Below are 22,986 nucleotides of genomic sequence, written 5' to 3'. Positions count from 1 at the left end.
GCCTTCAGAAAGTATTCATACCACTTGACTTACTCCACATTTTGTTGTGTTGCAGCCTGAATTCAAAATATGTTGAATATTGTTTTCCCTCACCCATCTATTGTACACACAATACCTTATAATCACAGTGAAAACATGTTTCTAGAAATGTTGGCACACTTTTGAAAATGAAATACAGAAATATATAATTCACATACCCTTTTAAACCCCTGATTCAATACTTTGTAGAATAATCTTTTGCGTCTTTTTGCTTAAGTCTCTAAGAGCTTTGCACACCTAGATTGTACAATATTTTCCTATTATTTTTTTTAAAATTCTTCAAGCTCTGTCAAGTTGATTATTGATGATTGCTAGACAGACATTTTTAAGTCTTGCCATAGATTTTCAAGCATATTTATATCAACTTTAACTAGGCCAAACCAGGAACTTTCAATGTTGTCTTGGTAAGCAACTCCAGTGTATATTTGGCCTTGTGTTTTAGGTTATTGTCCTGCTGAAAGGTGAATTAATCTCCCAATGTCTGGTGGAAAGCAAACTGAACCAGGTTTTCTTCTAGGATTTTGCCTGTGATTATAGCTATATTCCATTTATTTTTATCCTTTAGTCCTTTCCGATGACAAGCATAGCCATAACATGATACAGCCACCACCATTCTAGAAAATATGAAGAGTGGTACTCTGTGATGTGTTGTGATGGATTTTCCCCAAACATAATGCTTTCTATTCAGGACAAAAAGTTAATTTATTTGCTCTATTACTTAAGTGCCTTGTTGCAAACAGGATGCCTGTTTTTATTCTGTGAAGGCTTCCTTTTTGTCACTCTGTAATTTGTCAATATTGTGGAGTAACTACAGTGTTGATGCATCCTCAGTTTTCTGAAATCACAACCATATTAAACTCTGTAACTGTTTTAAAATCACTATTGGCCTCATGGTGAAAATCCCTGAATGGTTTCCTTCCTCTCCGGCAACTGAGTTAGGAAGGACACCATTATCTTTGTAGTGACTGGGTGTATTAATACACCCTCCAAGGCCTAATTAACCACTTCACCACAATCAAATAGACATTCAGCATCTGCTTTTTAAAATGCTACTATCTACCAATCAGTGCCCTTCTTTGCGAGGCAAAACCTCCCTGGTCGTTGTGGTTGAATCTGTGCTTCAAATTCACTACTCGGTTGAGAGACCTTCCAGATAATTGTATGTGTGGGGTACAGAGATGGGGTAGTTATAAAAAAAATAATGTTAACCACTATTATTTAACACTGGAATAGTACATGCAACTTATTATGTGATTTGTTAAGCACATTTTTACTCCTGAACTTATTTAGGCTTGCTATAACAAAGGTGTTGAATACTTATAGACTCAAGACATTTCAGCTTTTCATTTTGTATTAATCTCTTAACATTTTCTACAAACAAAAGTCCACGTTGACATTATGGGGTATTGTGTGTATATCAGTGACACAAAATCTAAATTTAATCCATTTTAAATTCAGGCTGTAACACAACAAAATGTTGAAAAAGTAAATGAGTGTGAATACTTTCTGAAGGCACTGTAGCTACTGTATTTTACCATTTCTGTTTAGAAATTGATTGTAAAAGTGTTTATTTGTCTGTCCAGATCAACATGACACTGCGAGCGTCGCTGCAGAAGCTGAAACAAAACATCAACCAGCTCAGAGAGAGTTTGCTCCGAGCCTCATCCTCTCGGCGCATGTATCCTTCCTTTCACAACATTATCATTGGTTCTCCTGGTCATGTGACTGATGACACGCAGCACAGTGCACCAAACCGATTTGGTTTCACATTCATGACACTGCGGTGTAGTTGTATGTGAAGGTCCTGTATGTAGAGGTCCTGTAGAGGGCAGTGCTTTGTAAGAAATTGCATCAATCCTTAACTCTCTCCAATGAAAATCTGTGATTTGCATTGTCTGTTACTTTATAGATGAATGATAGTAAACTAATAGTCCAACTCCTTGTTAATCATGTTGTGGGGTCTAAATTATTTTGTTTACCATAATCTTGACCTTAACACAACTGCCTCTCCAGAATGCAGTCAGAAGCCGATCGGAGACAGAATCTTGTTGACGACCTGGTCACCAGGGACAAGCAGCTAAATGCCACGTTCAAGGGTGATGTTACACATCCAGAGCTCTCGAGGTATTACTCCCTCTTACAGCTCATTATGTATAAGTAATACACACACACACACACACACACACACACACACACACACACACACACTGCTCATTAAGTCTCCTTTTAGCATATGCCACTCATTGTAAGTGAATGTAAATGGACCAGAATCTGAACATCGGTCATAGGCAATTGGTGATGCACCAAAGCCCGTCCTGCCATCTATCTCTTTCTATCTGCTAGTGCTGCCAATTAATCTGTGTCTTGACTTTGTCTCAGCCCAGATGTGTCTGAAGGGTCTAACGGATCCACGGTTTCTTTTGAGGATAAGTCACCGGTCACTAACTTTGTGTGCAAAGAAGGTCTTTGGACTTCCGTACGACCATTTGTCTGAGCCCATTCGACGCCATTGGAAGTCTAGTCTGTCTAGTCTGTCATATTGGGGCCCGGCGCAGGGCAGTTGACTTCTAAATCGCTCAGTTTCTCATTCATCAAGAGGCTTTGCTTGTCTTGCACTGGTGATCACACTCTTGGCACTGCCCGAAACTGGTACACTGAGGCTCAGTGAAAAAATTAAAGGGATCGGATGTGCAACCCAAGCTTTTAGAGTTTATAGTTTATCACTCTCCGCTGAGCTCATATCCTCATCCTGTCATCCTCATCTGCCAGTGGACCAATCAAAGCACTGGACGCCACTGGCTATATCCTGTATTCTCATATTATTCTTAATTGTAGTGACAGCTCTGTACAGGAGCTTAGGAAAACACTTCGGAAAACGGTCATTACTCAGCATCGGGCTTGACCTGCCCCATCCCAGGTGACATATATTTGGACAGCCAGGAGGTGAAATGAATGGCGCTCACTCAGTGGTAACGGCATGGACTTCCGTTGTCAGGTCTTGAACATGTTTTGTATGTGAAATTAAATGAGGGTCAAACCCCATTCATTTGACAGGATCGTGCTCTTTTAATAATACACAGGCTACAGGGATAATACTGAGGTTTTCAATTTACCTTCCAGGAATAGTGGAATGGCCGTGTGTGGTAAAACTCAGGATCAGTCATCGATTGATAAAATTTGCAGACGTTCAAAACGTTAACTATTTTCTTATTAGCCTGATCTGAGACTGCTCCGTTTATACGTGTTTCACTGACTTTCTTGTTTGGATTAATCCACTTAGGGGCTGAAAGCAGGGAGGGATGGGAACACTTGCTTTTAGCCTTTTTATAGATCCCACAGCCAATTACAAACATTGGTGGCCCATAACTAAACCAAATGGCAACTAATGGAATTACACAGTTGATCTTACTCTTGTGATCTTACCGTTTCAAGTTTCCCCGGGAAAATATAAAGTACCAGTCAAAAGTTTGGACACAGCTACTCATTCCAGGGTTTTTCTTTATTTTCACTATTTTCTACATTTTAGAATAATAGTGAAGACATTAAAACTTTGAAGTAACACATATGGAATCATGTAGTAACCCAATAAGTTTTAAACAAATCAAAATATATTTGATATGTTATCTTCTTCAAAGTAGCCACCCTTTTCCTTGATGACAGCTTGGCACACTCTTGACATTCTCTCAACCAGCTTCACCTGGAATGCTTTTCTTTCCTTAATGCTTTTGAGCCAATCAGTTGTGTTATAACAAGGTAGGGGTGGTATTAAATAAAATAAAGGTATACAAAAGATAGCCCTATTTGATTAAAGACCAAGTCCATATTATGGCAACAGCAGCTCAAATAAGCAAAAATAAAAGACAGTCCATCATTTACTTTAAGGTCAGTCAATCTGGAAAATTTCAAGAACTTTTAAAGTTTCTCAAAGTGCGGTCGCAAAAACCATCAAGTGCTATGATGAAACTGGCTCTCATGAGGACCGCCACAGGAAAGGAAGTTACCTCTGTTGCAGAGGACAAGTTCATTAGTTAACAGCCTCAGAAATTGCAGCCCAAATAAATGCTTCACAGAGTTCAAGTAACAGTCACATCTCTTTATCAACTGTTCACAGGAGACTGCATGAGTCAGGCCTTCATGGTCGAATTGCTGCAAGAAACCAATATTAAAGGACACCAGTAAGAAGAAGAAACTTGCTTGGCCCAATAAATACAAGCAATCAACATTAGACTGGTGGAAATCTGGTGGAAATCTGTCCTTTGGTCTGATGAGTCCAAATTTGAGATTTTTGGCTCCAACTGCCCTGTCTTTGTGAGACGCAGAGTAGGTGAACGGAGGAACTCCGTATGTGTGGTTCTCACCGTGAAGCATGGAGGAGGTGGTGTGATGGTGTGGGGATGCTTTGCTGGTGACACTGTCTGTGATTTTAGATTTCAAGGCATACTTAACCAGCATGTCTACCACAACATTCTGCAGCGATACGCCATCCCATCTGGTTTGCGCTTAGTGGGACTAGCATTTGTTTTTCAACAGGATAACGGCATAACACACCTCCAGGCTGTGTAAGGGCTATTTGACCAAGAAGGAGCGTGATGGAGTGCTGCATCAGATGACCTGGCCTCCCCAATCACCCGACCTCAACCCAATTGAGATGGTTTGGGATGAGTTGGACTGCAGAGTGAAGGAAAAGGAGCCAACAAGTGCTCAGCATATGTGGGACCTCCTTCAAGACTGTTGGAAAAGCATTCCAGGTGAAGCTGGTTGAGAGGATGCCAAGAGTGTGCAAAGCTGTCATAAAGGTGGCAAATGGTGGCTACAAATATAAAATATGTTTTGATTTGTAACACTTTTTTTGGTTACTACATGATTCCGTATGCATTATTTCATAGTTTTGATGTCTTCACTATTATTCTACAATGTAGAAAATAGTACAAATAAAGAAAAACTCTGGAATGAGTAGGTGTGTCCAAACGTTTGACTGGTACTGTATTTTGATGTACAATGTATTCTGTACTTTGATACTGACGTGGGGTGGGTGGATGATTTGAGAGGGGGTGGGGAAGAGTGGGTAGGTAGACCTGGCACTCAGTGTGTGGTCTTTGGGGTGGGTGGGTATTAGCCTCGCTTGGATAACATAAGCTGTTCCATTTTTTCGAGGAGAGGGGTTGGTCCTGGATAAGGGGGCTTATTTTATTTCTGAAACAATACATTAGAGAGAGATTAGCCTCTAATCAAGCAAAGAAGAGACGTGGCGCCTCCATTTTGAAGGGTCACTGCACCCCGACCCTCTTTGGAACACCCCCAAGCCCCTTAACACCCCTTTTCCCTTTATCAATCTCTCCTTATTTTAAATTGTTTTAACCTTTATTTAACTAGGCAAGTCAGTTAAGAACAAACTCTTATTTACAATGACGGCCTACCAAAAGGCCTCCTGAAGAGGACGGGGGCTGGGATTTTAAAAAAACATATATATATATGACAAAACACACATCACGACAAGAGAGCCACCACAACACTACATAAAGAGACTTTATATTTGATCACTCCTGCAACAAGTCGAAATTAGTTCAATCGGCCTTGTCCAAGTTACAGCCTCAGAGGCCTGTCTGTCTGTCGGGTCCTCGGCGGCGGTGGAGTGTGATGCGGGCTGCCCAGAGATGCCTGATTAATAAGTTGGCGGGCCCCAGTGGGCGGTTAATTGGATAAGCTTTAATCTTCACACGGCGGGAGGAAGTGGAGATCCGCCACGCGGTAGGATAGTTACCAAACCTGTCGGAAAGATTAGCTTAGCGCTGGCTGCCGACCTCCTTGTCTCGCCCTGGCCGCCGCTGCTGAGTAAGCTGGGCCAAGGATTAAAGAGAGGGAGATGGGGTGCTCCAAACTACACACTCGTCCTCGGAAAGAGGAAGGAAGGAGGTGGCGTCATGGCGCCATGCTTGACACACATCACAACCAACTTTGAGTTCAAATTTAGTACAACCTGTCCAATACCAGCGTGAGGAGAGGAACTTCACAACGTCAACAAGTATACCTATTTGAGGTTTCTGATCACACCATTACTATACTTGGTGACATTGTGGTTTGTTATGAGCCTGGAATCACATCTACAATGACATATTTTTCATTCTGTTCAACATAGTGTACCACAAGGATTTGATGAGCTGTATGATAATGTAGTAAATGGGCTTTGTTAAGGGAAGTGGAGGAGATTTTAAGTGCCTACTTCTGACAGCCAATGGCTGCAATCCCAATTTCCCTGTCCCCCAAGGTCCCCTGACAGCCAATGCCAGTCCTCCAGTCAGTCCAGTCAGTGCTATCTGAGGTGAATTGCTGGGTCTGACCAGTAGGTGACACTGTCTTGACGGACGGGATTGATCTATCTGTACTAACAGAGAGCTTGACACTTCACCGCAACACAACCTCTGGGTCTGAGGCAGCCTCAGACAGCTTTTCCCCATTAACAGAAAAATAGCTCAAAACCACACAACAGTGTTAAGCGCTACACAACACAACAAGAGCACTCTGGTGTGCGTGCCTGTTTGTGTGCGCGTGTGTGTGTCAGTCAGAGTGAAACACAACTGTAAACTTGAGGGCCCGTGGCTGTGTATGATTAGCATGCAGTGTTTACATGTCGAACAAGCCGGTACTAGTTTTTTTTTTAAGCAACTAAACATATCTGCTTCCTTGTTCAGAACGTAAAAACCAAACAAGAAAATAAATAAGCCTTGTCTCGTCTGAAGGGAAGGATATGTTGTTACACAAGTCCACATCAGATGAGTAACATGAGTGTTGCAGATGTAACCGCTTGCCACAGAGGTTGCACTTGTGTCCATTGTACCGTGTTTGTTTGCGAAGCCGAGGGTTGACTGTGCGTGTCGGTAGTTCCGACGTGTGTCCCGTTCAGGTGATTGACAGGTACAGGGAGTGCGTTCTCTACACCCTTGGCATGCTGATCATGTTGTTGTGTGACATTTCCCAGGTCGACCCTGATGCCAGGGGCGGGGGGAGAAGGAGGGGCCTCGGCCAACCCCTGGCTGGTCAACGAGCCAGAGGAGACCAGGGGCCTTGGCTTCTCGGCGATCAAACAGCAGCAGCAGCGCATCGTCGAGGGTAAGGTTACACAAAGTTCAGATAGAAGTGTATGGTGTGGAACTGTCAGGTAGACTAGGGGGTGTTGTCAGCTCTATTCATTGTATATCTGTCTACAACAGTCCGAACGTTTCACATCACTGACTCTGAATACACCCCTGATCAGATCTAGGATCAGCTTGTACCTTCAGAGGCCTAACTTTACCCATGCAAACTGACCTGTGATCAGTGCCTCTAGTAGGAAACACAGAGGTGGCGGTCCTCCTCGAGGCTACACCTTGATAACTATATCCACACGGTCACAGGATGAGGTGAACACAGTAACTCACATTCAGCAGATTCGATTTCCAGCCTCTCCCAGTCCTAAATCGTTCCCACATGCACTGTAACTGCAACATCCAGGCTGATCCTAGTACAGTTCACCTGACTCCACATGAGTCTCCTCTGTTATGTCTCCATTACGGTTCTGGCTGCGATCTGGCTATTTTCAGTTTGTCAGTATTGTGGGGATACAGTGAAACCGCATCAAGGTTTTGAGCCCCCATTGGGAGTTCCGGATGTAAGTTTAGGGCCTATAGTGAGCAACCAAATCTGTGGTCTCACAGATTCCTGTGGTGGTGTCTGTGTCAAATTTAGAGACAAAGGGCCTTCTCCTCTCCTCTCCAAATCCCTGAACCCCATGAAGCACATATAATAACCTGGACAAACTCAGTGTAACACCACTCCTCTGTAAAATTGTGATAGAGAATGATAGCTTCCCACAAGTTATGTATCCGTCTCTTTCACAAAGTCACTGTTCAGCTGCCCCCCTCTCCTTTTTCACCCAGTACAGTTAGAACAGTTAGAATAACAGAAGTCAGGCTGAGGTGTGTGTGTGTGCGTGCGTGCGTGCGTGCGTGCGTGCGTTCGTTCGTTCGTTCTAAAGGCAGGTCTTTGTCATGTGTGTGTGCGTTTTAAGTGCTGTGAGTCACCTGTGGCACGCTGCCCCCTAGTGTTGCTCCGCAGTGCTGAACCCCAATAGCGTCATTCCTACTCACCAAATGGTTGCCCTGTGAAATCACAAAATTGCTCTCTCTCTCTACCAATGAGTCATTAAAGAAGAATTTCGGCATGTCTTTATAGTTTAACCACCTCACCGCTGCTACATCTGACACATTGTTGTTTGGATGCGTAATGTGCTCAAGAGTGTTTGTATGTGAGTTGAATGGGGTTTTCCTAATTGTGGGTTGTTTATTGATGAACTGTATAATGCAGGAATCATCAACTAGATTCAGCTATGGGACCATTTTTTTCTTCTTGAGGGGATGGTCAGGGGGACGGAGCGCAATTACAAATCATTTGTAGACCGCAAATGAACCGCAAGAAGCCAAAACAGATATATTTCACTAAAACATAATATTTTCAAACCTTGCTTACATTTGTATACGATCACGTATCTCTCTCTATGATGAGTGTGAATACTTTGGAACAGATTTCCAAAATGAAGATCCCTTAGAGCTGATTTGGTGGTGTTTTTACAGTCTTATAAATACAAATGTATACAGGGCCTTTAGAAAGTATTCACACCCCTTGACTTTTTCCACATTTTGTTGTGCTACAACAAGGTGGGATTCAAATGGATTTAAGTGTCATTTTTTTTGTCAATGATCTACACAAAATACTCTGTCAAAGTGGAAAAAGTTACAATCACATTTGGTAGCAATTACAGCTGTGAGTATTTCTGGGTAAGCTTTTCACACCTGGATTGTAAAATAATAAATAAATTCTTCAAGCTCTGTTAAGTTGGTTCAGGTAGATTTAAGTCTAGGCCACTCAGGAGCATTCAATGACATCTTGGTAAGCAACTCCAGTGTATATTTGGCCTTGTGTTTTAGGTTATTGTCCTGCTGAAATGTGAATTTCTCTCCTCGTGTCTGAACCAGGTTTTCCTCTAGGATTTTGCCTGTGATTAGCTCTAGTCTGTTTCTTTTTATCCTAAAACAATCTGTAGTCCATGCTGATGACAAGTATACCCATTACATGATACAGCCACCACTATGCTTGAAAATATGAATAGTTGTACTTAGTGATGCGTTGTTTGATTTGCCCCAAACATACTTATTTGTATTCAGGACAAAAAGTTTTACTTTAGTGCCTTGTGGCAAACATGATGCATGTTTTGAAATATTTATATTCTGTACAGGCTTCTTTCTTTTCACAGTGTTATGAAGTAACTACAATGTTGTTGATCCATCCTCAGTTTTCTATCACAGCCATTAAACTCTGGAACTGTTTTAAAGTCATGGTGAAATCCTGGAGCGGTTTCCTTCCTCTCCGGCAACTGAGTTAGGAAGGACGCCTGTATCTTTGTAGTGACTGGGTGTATTGATACACCATCCAAAGTGTAATTAATAACTTCACCATGCTCAAAGGGATATTAAATGTGTGTTTTTTAAATGTATTTGTTTATTTTTTATAGGTGCCCTTCTTTGCAAGGCATTGGAAAACCTCCCTGATCTTTGTGGTTGAATCTGTGTTTGAAATTCACTGCTCGACTGAGGGACCTTACAGATAATTATATGTGTGGGGTACAGAGATGAGGTAATCATTTGAATATCACGTTAAAAACTATTTTGGACACAGAGTGAGTCCAAGCAACTTATTATGTGACTTGTTAAGCACATTTTTACTCCTGAACATATTTAGGCTTGCCATAACAAATATGTTGAATACTTGACTCAAGACATTTTAGTTCTCATTTTTTATTAATTTGTTAACATAAAATGTATTTAAAAAATGGGTATTGTGTGTGTAGGCCAGTACCCTAAAAATCGAAATTTAATCCATTTTAAATTCAGACTGTAACACAACAAAATGTGGAAAAAGTCAAGGGGTTTGAATACTTTCTGAAGGCACTGTAGATATATACTTTTGAGGAAACATCAGGTTGTCATCATAGTATCAACGCTTACCTTTGCAGGATTTTTTAAATTTTTTGCTCAGAAAAGTTGGAGGTACAAATAAAATCCCCCTTTGGCCAAATTCGGCCCACGGACCGCCAGTTGGGGAACCCTGCTATAATGTATAGGTCTCTCTCTTATGGAGCACCTCTCTATTTCTGTCTGTCTCTCTCTATCATGCTGAACAGGGCTGAGTTAACCCCTTTGTCTCTCTCCCTCTCTCTGAACAGTTCAGGATGCTGGGTTGGACGCGTTAGCTGCCGTCATCAGCCGACAGAAGCTGATGGGTCAGGATATAGGCAACGAGCTGGACGGGCAGAATGGTAAGGAGGGGTGTGTGTGTGTCTGCTATTGCTTCTACGACCTACTCTGCGTCAATCAGATAAGTCCACCCTACCTTTCACCCCAACAGTAAGACACAAGCTCTTTATCATATTGTGTATGTGTCTCCCTAACAAGGGAAGAGTGTATATAGTTCATGCATAGTTCTACCAGCCACACACCAGACCAGCCACACCTTACTCCAAACCACTGTGTGAAATCAATCAGACACGCTATTATTTCAGTCATGGAACAGGGGTCAGTACCCTTTACAGGTGTTCCAAGCCACCTTGGTCAGAGTCACATAATTAAATAAAGTGTTCATCCCAAATGGTACCCTATTCCCTACACAGTGCACTACTTTTCACCAGATCCTGGTCAGAAATAGTGCACTATATAGGGAATAGGGTGCCATTTGGGACGTAAACAATGCATCTCTATTGTTAAAGTGACCTCAGGGTGAGCTCTCAGAAAACGTCCAGCCGTCCTTCTAGAAGAGCTCTGCTGTGGGTGGATCTGTGACTGTGTCAGGCTGTATAGTCTGGTTAGGAGGAATGTGAGCTCCCTGGCGCACTGTTTTAATGCGTTTGCGGAGAGAGTCAAGTGCTGTCCTGGAATCAGATCCGCTTTGAGGTAATGGCTGTGTTGCTGTAAATAGCTCTGTCATAGGAGGCAGGCGGCGGGCAGAAGGCAGGTCTGAGCATATCGCTCCGGTTCGTCTACAGATGGAGGCACTTGAGAAAAGGTTGTAGGATGCCAGATAGTCATCATCCGCCTCTCGCAGGACCATTAGATCTCATTGTTTCCTCAACCGTCTCTCGCAGGACCATTAGATCTCATTGTTTCCTCAACTGTACACTCTCCATCTCAACTACACATTTCTTAGTTGTATCCCCAAGAGACTCCAGTTTTGCCTGATTATTTGTTTTAAAGGTCCAATGCAGCCATTTCTCGATATCCAATCATTTCTGGGTAACATTTAAGTACCTTACCAGGATTGTTTTCAATAAAAAAAAATCTAAAATGAACAGAAACACCTTTGTAGCAAAGAACAATTTCTTAAACAATTTTGCTAGGACTGTCTGGGAGTGGTCTGAGTGTGGAGGGGAAAACTGAAAACTTGCTGTTATTGGCAGAGAGGTTTGGAAATCTGTTTCTTATTGGTCTATTAACTCATTTACAACCTGGTGATATCACCAGGCAGTCCAAACAGGCAGACATTTCAGGCTGCCTTTTCAAACAGCTCTTACACTAAAAGGGCATTATCATCATTTTCACAGTTTCACAGTGTTATTCCAACCTAGTGTGGAAATGTATATGAAACACAGGAAATGTAGTTTTTAACTGCACTGGGCCTTTAAAAAAAAATATATATATATATATATATATATATATATATATATATATATATATATATCACTTGCCACTTTTGGCCTTTGTCTCCTTTCAAAGCGATGTTTTCTGAGAACAGAATATGTTAGGGCCCTCTTGACGTGTGGAGGACACCCAAAGCCTATAGGGGGCAGAGGAAGATCGAGATGGACTTCTATCAGGCTTGGTGTCACTGTATATTGACTGTAGAGCGTATAGAGGGAGTGGGCTTAGTGGTCTGATAGAGGAACGTTACACAGAGTTCATTAGTTCCTGCTTGCTGTTCTTGGCATGTTCCCGGGCCGCACCACAACGCTACAACCCCGGGGGCCAGACAATTAGTGGGCCGTTGGACTAAATGGTGCTTTTCTTTCCTCCGCCATGAGCACAATGTGATGACATGATTGATGTTCTCTCCCTAAAGAGTCCAGACCCCTTCCTCTGGGACATTGTAAATGTAGGCTATATCCCAATAATGTTAACCAGCTTCTTAGTTATCTTGTTAGTCCTAACGGAGAGGAGCGGATGAAGCCATAGCCCCAAAATCACACCACTTTGTTTATATTCTTCAGACGTTTTGGTGGCCACCTATGAATATTCAATGCATATTTCAATTTATTTATAGTGTGTTTATTTTAGACGGCCAGTTCCAAGTTCAGTCAGATGACTTTGTATGGTCCTTTTCTGGGGCTGTGCTGAAACAGATCCCGCAGGGATGTGTAATCGAATGACCTTTTGAGATGGAAACAAAAACGAGTTTCCTTCTGCTGCTGGGAACAAACAGTAGACGTTTGGCCTGCGATCCTCCCCGAGTCAGAGGGTAGCTACGGCTTGATTGTTTCAGCCTGCTCTCCTCTTACCTTATTGAGCTAGAGAAGGATCATTGGTTCCCCTTCAATCCTCAGAGTCCGAACCCGACGTGTTATTCTCTTTTCGCGTTTCTTTTTTGAAGGGCGTGGCGTCAGTATTTCCACGGAGCGGCAGATGGTCTGACGCGACGACGGTGAGTTTAACTGAGAGTCCGGGACCCGATTCCCCGGCAGAAAGCAAGCGGAGCAGGCGATTGAACACTTCAGCCCTGATACAAAGTGGCTTTGATATTTTAGCTAGGCAGTCCACATTCCCCTAAAGTGCACTTTGTCCAAAGTTTTTGATAACGGCTCTCTTTCACTCTTTCCATATTTTCGATCACGACCGAATGCATCTCCAAACGCAGCCTAGTCCCCTGTGTATGTTCGAACCTCTAACCAGGTCCGCCTGGTTGAAATGGAAACCAAACCCGGCAAATAAGAGTGTTAGGAGGCCTGCCTGGTCTCACGGACCGGCCCACCTGTATTCCTGTCCCCGGGGGTATTACATAGAGGTGATAAACAGAGGGATGAGATGGGGGGGGGGATCCAATAGTGGATCAGTCCAACATCCTGCAGTCTCCACCGGCTTCCCATCTGAATTTACAGTGGGGCTCAGAGTTCACGAGACCAACTGACTATTACTCACCCGGTCTCACACACAGGCCCTCAGGGCTCTGGAGCCTACAGGCTTCCCTCGCTTTCTCTCTTCCTCCCCTCTTTACCTCTGCCCTTCTCTTCTCCCTTCTCTGTATTTTCTCTCCTTACGCCTCGATCCCACCGACAGCGTCGTTGCATTTTGGTACACCAGAAGTACATTCGTTTCCAACGGAGCGCTGCGCTTGCCATTGCGTTGCGGAGGCAGTTGCAGTGCGTTCTGTGTGGCTTTTATACGCTGGATTTATCGAACGTATGCGTCAATCTGTGTGCGTAGGCAGCTTGGCAGAAACGGTAGCAGAAGGCGAATGTTGAACGTTTGTTGCACACATATCCCGGTGATGCATCGTACCATTTTGCGCAGTGACGCTATGGGTGTGATCGAGGCGTTAACCTCTCTTTTACCCTCTTTCCTCTTTCTCTCTCTCTCTCTGGCTCTACTTTTCCCTCTTTCTCTCTGCCTCCTCTCTACCTCCTCTGCCTCGTCCACCTCGACCTCCTCTCTCTTTCTCCTCTGCCTCCTCCCATCTTCCCTCTCTCTGTTCCCCTACCCTCTCCCTCCTCTCTCCACCTCCTCTTTCTTCACTCCTTCTTCTCTCTCTCCTCTCTGTGAGTTATGGCTGAGATGTCATGGTCCCAGAAGAGGTGTGGAACAGGTGGAAAAAAGAGGATATATCACACAGCGTGGTGAGCAGGGGAGGCCAAGGAAGGACTTCAAACAGCCAGGCATACTGATTTCTGTTAGCCTGAGAGTTCCCTTGCTTGATTTAGGGGCGGGACGGTCTGCATAGGGCCCCGCAGGCCTTGCAGGGTGCTGGGGTAGAGGACGCCGTGGCTGCAGGCTGGAGAAACTGGTGGGTGACTTGAATCCACACCACACCAAGCCATGCCACCCTAAAGACATCATACCACCCAGGTTCTGATGGGCATACTGTATTTGATGGTACAATTAAGGATGTGCTGGTGTTTTAAAAAGGTCTTTAAGCTATAGGGCTATATACCCAAATACATGATGGAATGCGGGCCTGCAGGCACGCACATACTCAGGGAACACACTCAGGGAACACACACACAACCTAACAGAACAGTTAATGCTTTATATGCCCTTATATGAGACACAGAGGTTGAGTTAATGTTTTCTGCATACTTCGTGAGAATAAGCGTTTGGAATGTTTTTCTTGCCGAGTTGTACTTAAGTGACCCGTATTATTACGTCCTACAGCTTTGTAGGTGCTGCATTTCTTACTTGTATTAAATGACAAAATCGACAACGTAAAAGTAACAGGCTAGCATAATGCTTTTGGAGAGGCAGGGAAAATTGATTTCATTTGAAAAGCCTAGACTCTGACAGTTCGAGTGTTCCCTTTCTCTGTCTTTTTAGGGGTTCTGTTTTCCTCCTGATCTCAGTCCTGTTGCAGTGTTTCCCTGTAAATAGATTAAGCTCTGTGCCCGGAGCTAGCCTCTGACCTGAGTGCAGTGGAGGTTGCAGTCGGCTCCTTTTTGGGAAAGAGCTTGAAGCCAGGGTCATCAATGAAGGTGACCTGTTATGAGTTTAAGAAATGAACCCAAGGCCCTCGGTTTCTCTTCCATCCCTGTCTTAAAAAACACTGTGAATCTACAATGAATGGTGAGAAAGGGTTGAGCAAAGTAGTAGCAGTTTTAATCCCCAGGCTTTGCAGGTGTGATCTGTGAAGACAAGAAAGCCTTTTTCCCATTTGGACAGGAGATTTTTCCCTCTTTTTGTTCTGTTTCTTCAATACCTATAAAAAGAAAAAGTCAATCTACGTTTTTGGGTGTGAAGATTATTTATGATGTGTGTCATCACCAGGCCTGATCATATTTCTGACATGATGTGGCGTAAATCAACCATATTTTTATTTCCAAATTCAATGTGGCAGAAAATGTCCCTGTGCGTCTCACTAAATGTTCTATATCAACGAAATGAAGGTTTTTGCTGCTAGAATCAACATTGTTTGACTTTATTGGTGTTGATATTTCTCTGATTCGGGTCTGGAACAATGACATCAGCCCGTGTCACAGTGGTCTGTGATTATGAGTGACGGACAGTCTTGTAAAAGTGGGTCTTTTCGCGGGGCTGTATAGGGTTCCAGCTGTAGAGACTAGTTTTCCACAATACACCCTCACTTTGGTTGGAATAACCAGGAAAATGGGGGTGTGTGGTTAAGCGTACGTGCACACACACACACACACACACACACACACACACACACCCTTTCATTCCAGGGTTTGTCTATCTTCCCTATTACAAGCCTCATTAAAAAATCCAACATAGTCGACGTGGGCTGATCAAATGGATGGATGAGTTCATTTATTTTCCACACGCTGTTTGATGCTATTTAATCAAAGTTTCCCGCTAAGCCGATCCCCTTCAAATTCCCCACGCACAAACCTTTCAGAGGAATCAGTCATTGCTGTTTGTTCTGTTTTTCTATCCTGTCCTCCACCTCTTCTCCACTTTAATAAATAGACTGCGGCCCTGCCACGACTCCGCCAAAATGTGCTGCTCGCCGCTTTGCACATCAAATATCCCAGCCGTGACCTCTGTGTGTACTCCTGCCTGGGTCTTTTTCTGTTTTACTAATAACACTCTGAGTGGATTTCACCATCGCTAGGCAACACGGTGTCCATATCTTTCTGTTAGGCGACTATATTTTTGTACAGAAGTGAGCTCATTCAGACCAGAGAGAGAGAGAAACAAAACTTCATTTAGATTGAGATCTGCCGGTGGAAGATGACGGAAAGATCCAGAAGGAAGATCACTTTGAACAGATACATGTGGCCTAAACATACAGGATTGTTATGTCGGACACTTGCTAAGATTGTTAGACGTGTATTCATTTCTGTATGAGTAAGTGATGACTTATTTATTTTTTGAGCCATATCAGGTCATAATAGGAGTCTATTGTCAGTGTTGAGGATGGGCCTATGGGCTAGCCTGGTCCCAGATCTGTTTGTGCTGTATAGCCAACTCTTATGGTTGTTTGGCATGACAATGACCATACTGTATATAGGACCTAGCAAGATGGCACACAGATCCAGGCTATCTCTAGGCCTCAATAGTATGCAACAACTACCACCCTCTCTCTTTGTAAAGGACTCTTTATGCTGGGGGGAAAAAAGGAGATATGTTTCTATGACATAGCCATTAGTCTGTTATTTCCCACTAATAATTACGTCATTGATTCGCTGCTGCATCATCAGAGTCGCGGCCGGGGAACTCTAATGAGGTCCAAATAAATAGTGGAACCCGGGAACATTCTGGACTGTTTGGTTAGAACTGCTGGAGGACCAGTGACCTCACCAGTGGGGTGGTCAACCCTGGCTGTGGAGAACAGAGCTCTTGGTCACACTCTTCAGAGAAACAGTCCCGCGAACAAATAAACCTACGCTAATGGCGGCGCTCGGCGTTGAGGCGGAGCCGGGTTGCCGGGGCGAAGTCGACGATTGATTTATCACCCGTTCTCTTTGCTCCAGCTGCGAGCCAACGGTAGGGTGGTCAGGTAACAACTTAGTAGGGCTTAGGGATGAGGAAGGAGGGGTGGGGGTGGTGTTCGTGTCACGAAAATGGGTGTCGTCATACATGAAGACACGCCCGACTTTTGTCTGGTGTCACTGAGCTTTGAGTAGCAGTTACAGAGAGTGGATATGACCAACTGACTTGGTGGCTGGAGTTTGACACGACTGCAACCACAGAGTTGGACAACGGGAGAATTCTTCATGTACTAGATATAAGAAAATACACCTTGTATACCTTCAATCCTAACACCTTAAAACAAGTCTGTTGGTGGTTCACGGACAGTTTTCAGGTTCAGTGTTATGGTGCTTTGGAACGCTGAACGTGTCAAGTGCTACTGCTGGCTGCCGTGTTGTACCCTCTCTCATTGAAGAATAGCCTAATTTGACTTGAGTCACACTACTGTTATTTTCCACAAATCTCTCTCTTCTCTGAAGGTGTTCTGTGGAAGCCCTCCTTTCTGTAACAGTCTCAGAGCATGTACATATTTAGTCACTTCCTCTGAGTCGGGTGTTTATAGGTCAGAGTAGGGACACTGATCTAAGGTCAGTTTAACATTTTCTTTCCTTATGATTAAGGTTAGGATTTGGGGAGGGTAAGCTGGTCCTGGATCAGTACATAGGGTCTGCCTCAGCTTGTATAACCGGGTTCATGCCCACTTGGTGACTGTGACTCTCTAAACTTCTGACTCAGATGGAAAATATTTTCTGAACGGCCTGGGAACTTGCCAGAGGTTTGTGGACAGAACTCTGGGCGAGAAGGTGGTGGGCAGCACAGGTCTTTCCATATGCAGTCATTTTAATAGCCTTTGGAGGAAAGGACATTTGAAATGACGTATTCTGAATATCTCACAGCAGTTACGCTTCCCTCCTGCTTCTTTCTCATAGAGATCATCTGACAAATGTGATCAAGTTGTAATTGAGCAAGAACTGGGAACAACCAATCCAGCGGGAGAAGCTGGTTAAAACCATGTCATTATCCAGGATAATGTCTACATTATCTGGGAATGTCTACTGTGCAGACTAGCGCTGCTGTAGGAATGTGAATTCACTGCCCACCCCATTCATAATGACACTGCTCTGTGATCGAGTGACAAAAAATAGCCAAGGCGGGAAAATGCTAGACTGGCCTCCTGTTTGACAAATCCTGACCTGGACACGATCGATCATATGCCATCTCCTTGTCCCACCTGATGGTTGTTGCATCCGTCTCTGTCTGGGGCACAGTGTCACTACGGCAGAGTGGAAAGGGGACAAAGTAACAATGAGGCGGTGAAGGGGATTCAGGTTAGGGCAAGCGACCGCATGGTGATGAATGATCTTCGGTTTGCAACCGCTAGCAAATTAGCGTGTGGGAACTCAAAGGGTTTAAGTTTTCCCTGTGAGATTGATACACTCTTTTCACTTCTTTGCACAGCTTCATCTTCTTTGACATTCCATTTGCTGGCCTTACATGTGCCATGTCCCTGATCTTGCAAATGGTCTCACTAGTTTCACTTCCCAATGGCTTCTTCTTTGAGGTTCCATTTGCTTGTCTTGCACTCTCTCACAAATGGCTGGTGAGGCGCTTGGTCGGTTTCTCCTATCTTTTTTTCCAGAGGGGGTTTGTGACAAAGATGAGGTGGTCAGGATGGGATCACAAAGACAGTCCAGCTGGAGGAGAGAGGAGAGAACTATGCTGCAAACTGCCATTCATGTATTAAAGAGTACAATTCAACGCAACAGTCAGGATTGATGAAGTCATATCCTTTTCATGGAAGTTCAAGTTTGGAACTCTGGAACTTCTTCAGGTTGTGTAGTAGTACCTTAGCTTGGTCTCAGATCTGTTTGTGCCGTCTTGCCAACTCCTGTGGTCATTGGCGCGACCCCACAGGACAGCACAGACAGTTCTGGGACCAGGCTAGTGTAGTACTGCCTCAACCATTGAGTGATTTAAAGAGATGTTATCCCAATGCATTGACTCCTCTGCCAATGGTGGTTTGTGACTAAGGACCATATACCTAAATGAGTGTCTAATGTTCCTTTATGTGGCTGAACTGGAGAAGTGCCAATAGGCTGATTCTCCAGTCACACGTTCAACAGTATTATATAGCGACACTGGGGGAAAAGGGGTCATACCTGGCATCGGTCGGGGCTTTCCCACGTGTTATACACGTAGGAATAGTTTGTGTTTTGGGTGACACAGTATTGCCGTTCCTCTCGTCTCAGGCACGTCCCATGATTCATATGCAGTTTGGGCTCTGAGACAGCAGACCAAGAATACACAGACGATCTCTGTGTAGATCTGTATTGTGGTCGAGGCTAAACAACGTGTTTTCCCTGTGCACGTGGCAGTCTACTGTTAACCATTTAAATACTGTCGCAGCTCGGAGACCTCGATAAAAGCTGTACTTTTTGTCTGAGAGCGAGAAAGAGGAGGGAGCGAGAGAGAATTCTCCGATTTATTCTATTTAAATGTTTTGTTTTTATAGATGCCATAAAGCATGTAGGAGGTATTCTCGCCGTCGGTCCAGGCCGCTGTCTTGCTCGGAGGATCTTGGCTTTGATTAGCTGCTGTACATCTGGAACGAATGTGGCGCTCCGCTCGTGACAGTCGTTAGTAACACACACACACACACACACACACACACACACACACACACACACACACACACACACACAGAGCAGAAATGAGACCCACATTAAAAGGCAACTGGCAGGAATTCCCAGACGCCAGAAAAGAGGAGTGGTCTATGGGTGAGCCAACTATGTGACGGAGAGGGCGAGGCACGACCCGGAGAGGGAGATTTAACACCTCTTCACACATTCTTTGTCATGTTAGGACAACTGTACGGAAAGTAAATTGAATTTTTTAGGAAAAGCCTATTCCTTTTTCCAACCCAGTCTTTTCTCTCTCTTTCTCTCTTTTGCACCAACAATGTCAGTGTGCTGAGGGCAGTGTGAATGTTATATTACAGGGTCTGGCACAATCTCAAACATGGGCGATAGTGGCATATGTGTATAAAAAGTATACTAAACAATCATTTGCAGCGGAATATGAACGAGATGACAGATTAAAAGCGAGCTGTTTTCAAAACACACTGAGGAATGGCAATGCATTGCAATGCGGTTAACCCTAATTTAACTTTAATTATCATTTACCCTTCTAACAAAATTAGCTCGATTTGAATGTGGCCTTGTTTAGCTCGCTTCACCACCAGAGAGGGAACAGCTTTGAAAGAAGAGGCGGAATAAAAAGCCCTTGTTCATGTACTTCTTTCTTTCTTTTCCCATTTTGTTGGTCGTCTGTTCTCATTGGCTAAGGGATTGCCAGTGCTGTAGAGCCCTATGGATCGAATGACCCTGAGTCTGCTTTTAAAGGGAGCGGCGAAGCCTTTCCACGGCTAATTGTGCTTGGAATAGCTGGATAAAAAACTCAACCCAAGACAATTCGCCCGTTAAGCACAGCATGTGCAATATCACATCCACAGCATCCCCGAATAAACCATTACAAGTGCCAACTTTCCCCCTGACCCTTTTGTCAGCAATTAAAAAGACTGCTAGCTGACAACTGTCCTCACTGTGGGTATGTTATTGGTCTTAAAGGGATGAGTGCGTTTGATGATCGTCTTTGAATGATTTAAAGGGGATGTGAAGATTAGCTGGCTGCCTCTCCATCTCATACTCCAGTATAAAGAGTCACTCATCGAGTTACTCATCAACCAGTGGCGTCCGACCACCGGCGTGGGGGAAAGTGGAGACTGAGGAAGAAGCTCTCCGGTCCAACACGTTGGTCTGACGCACACACGTAGGCGGGCGCACTCAAACATACTTTTCCTCTTTGATGGAGACAACTCACCACCCCACAGCAGCAGCCCAGGGCAGGGCGTCAGAGACCGAAGTGTCGCCCGGCTCCAGCTCATCTGCACCTCGTCTGTTTCTCAGCGAGGCCCCAGATCACCTCCAGATGTCCCCTAGCTCATAGCCCTGTCCTGGGCCCAGCGAGTCAGTGGGAGAGGCTCCTTGGTCCTCCACTCACAACAACCACATCCAGATTGCCTGGCAGTGACACGCTCATTCGCAAACTATTAATTGTGTATTTTGTCCCTTGGAAAACCACAAACTAATACGCAGTAAAAATAAGCAGTAATAAGCAGTAAAAACTCCATGTAAGCGAAGTAAACTATGATTTCACCAGCAGGCTCACCCCCCCCCCCCATCTTAACTACTTGATTGTTTTAGAATGAGACAATGCTTGGAAACAAACTTTTGGTTCAAGTCGTTTTCATTATCGTGTCCTTGAGTAATCTGCCTCTTTAAAGTGTCTTAGATGACATGAAATGGTCTTAGCTGGCGTTAAGGTTTTAAAATGGCCGCTGTTAGACTGCGCAACACACTCCAGCATTGAACATTTGTCTTGTTCCTTTCCAAACGTCAATCAGATGGTTGAGTCCTGTGGCCTGTTAAGGTCAAGGAGGGAATATAATGTTGTTCTTGCACTGAGGTAAAACATGTTTTGTCACTTCTCCTTCACTTAAAGCTAGCATTTTCACCGTTTTGGGTGTTTGCCATAGTGTGGGTTCGACTGAATTCCAGCATCGATCGACCTCCCTGCGTTTGACCCAGAACTTCTCTTCAGGTGCCTTGACAGCACCGACCTCACTAGCCCTCCTCAGAAGCTAAGGGGTTAACTCTATGCTGACCGTACCTTCGTTCACATACACGTTTAACTGCTATTACTTTTCAAGGAGTGTTACCTCACCACAGTGGTATGTGTACAATTTAACGCCGAACTGGCCTTAACGTCTTAATATCGCTCTGTAATATCCCCCAGGAGGGCTTCATCGCAGATTGCCGCATGGGGAAAGGAAAGTGCATTTGCCATGTGGTGAGGTTGCAATTTCAGCTGGCGCTTTCCCTTTTGGTGGAGGGCAAAGGATTCCCTGCAATTTAATGTTACTTTGGCCCTGGCTCAGCTCTCGCTTGGCTCTGCCGGGCCTCGTTGGCTAACGTGAGTGACGGCGAGAACAAATCTCCCACTCTGTTTACTTAATCACTAACGACTCCGGGTTTGGAAGCCACATCCAACGGTTTGGAACCCGCCGGGGTCTCGGTGGAGTAAATGTATTTAAAGTACCGCCTCTTTTTCGCCACTCGTCTGGAGGTAAAGTGGGTCACCCCATATAACGAGTGGAAGGGCTTAGACCTACCCACCACCTCAGTCCAGCAGGTGGTTCCCATTTCGGCTAAAGAGCAGAGACCTTCATCTACTCTCCCTTTTAATAGAGAGAATATTCACCGCTGCTACTTTTTAACATTCCACACATATGGAATATACGGGGTTCACACTCGGGTTATGAATAGGACCGGTTCATATGAGTGGGACAGGATGGCTGAGGGGAGGCACAAGCTACCTGTGGAGGGCTGGGGTTGGGTACATTTCACACAGTAAAATCGAGCTCGGTGTTAAGCATAGGCTTAGAAACACTGTGCAGTGGCATTGAAACGAGGCAGCCTAGAGACGGGTCGTTTTCCAATGATTTCATCCATAGAGAGAAAAAGGGGGAGTGAGAGGGTGGGGGTGGGGGGGGGCTTTGGAAGAAGCAGCCAGTTGAACAACGCAGCAGGGACTCATTAGAAGTCATTCATCACAGCTGATGCAGAGAAACGGTGAGACGGAGCTAGGAAAAGAGAGGGAGGCTTCATGTTTGAATTAGGTAATGCTTCATTAGCGTCTCAAGCCTTTGGTGAGCTTTTGAAGGGCGTCGTTCCATAAGTGAAAATGTGGAGGATGTGATGGGGGGGGGGGGGGGGGGGGGGCTCCAGACGCCAGGCTTGTTCACAGTCTCTCGGCGATGGGAACGCCTCTTTAGGCTGTTGAAAATGCGGCGCACACATGTTTTACAGTGGAATTGTTGGGGATGGTGGAATTGTTTATTCGTCTGTAAAGACACCTTAATAAGCACATTTTAAATGGAATTTGTCTAATTGTCAATAAAAGTCAGGGGAGTGTCATTGCCAAGTTGTACTTATTACGTTTGATTTGAAGTTGGTCTTATCGTACATTTTGGGGGGGCAAGTGTGATTTGCTTCCATGAAGTAATGTATGTATTAGATATTGCTTGATATTAAGTCCATCTCATATTGCCGTACTGTAATCCTAGAACACTGTAGTCGTGTGAGTCCCGTCTTCTGTTCCAGCCCTTTGCCAC

The 22,986-nt window shown here is 44.3% G+C and overlaps 1 protein-coding gene across 1 annotated transcript in view; it reads left to right on the top strand.

Annotated features, from left to right (window-relative positions):
* LOC139369597 (syntaxin-8-like) overlaps positions 1–22,986 on the top strand; it is a 42,618-nt gene that overhangs the window by 861 nt on the left and 18,771 nt on the right. The window contains exons 3-6 of the mRNA XM_071108851.1: positions 1,623–1,717; positions 2,053–2,163; positions 7,016–7,146; positions 10,295–10,387. Of these exons, the coding sequence (XP_070964952.1) occupies positions 1,623–1,717; positions 2,053–2,163; positions 7,016–7,146; positions 10,295–10,387 (430 nt within the window). The remainder of the gene's footprint in view (positions 1–1,622; positions 1,718–2,052; positions 2,164–7,015; positions 7,147–10,294; positions 10,388–22,986) is intronic.

Source organism: Oncorhynchus clarkii, chromosome 17 (genome assembly GCF_045791955.1).
Source record: "Oncorhynchus clarkii lewisi isolate Uvic-CL-2024 chromosome 17, UVic_Ocla_1.0, whole genome shotgun sequence".
In the NCBI taxonomy this organism is placed as follows: Eukaryota; Metazoa; Chordata; class Actinopteri; order Salmoniformes; family Salmonidae; genus Oncorhynchus; species Oncorhynchus clarkii.
Note: the sequence above shows the minus strand (reverse complement) of the source record. Positions and strands in the feature narration are given on the sequence as shown.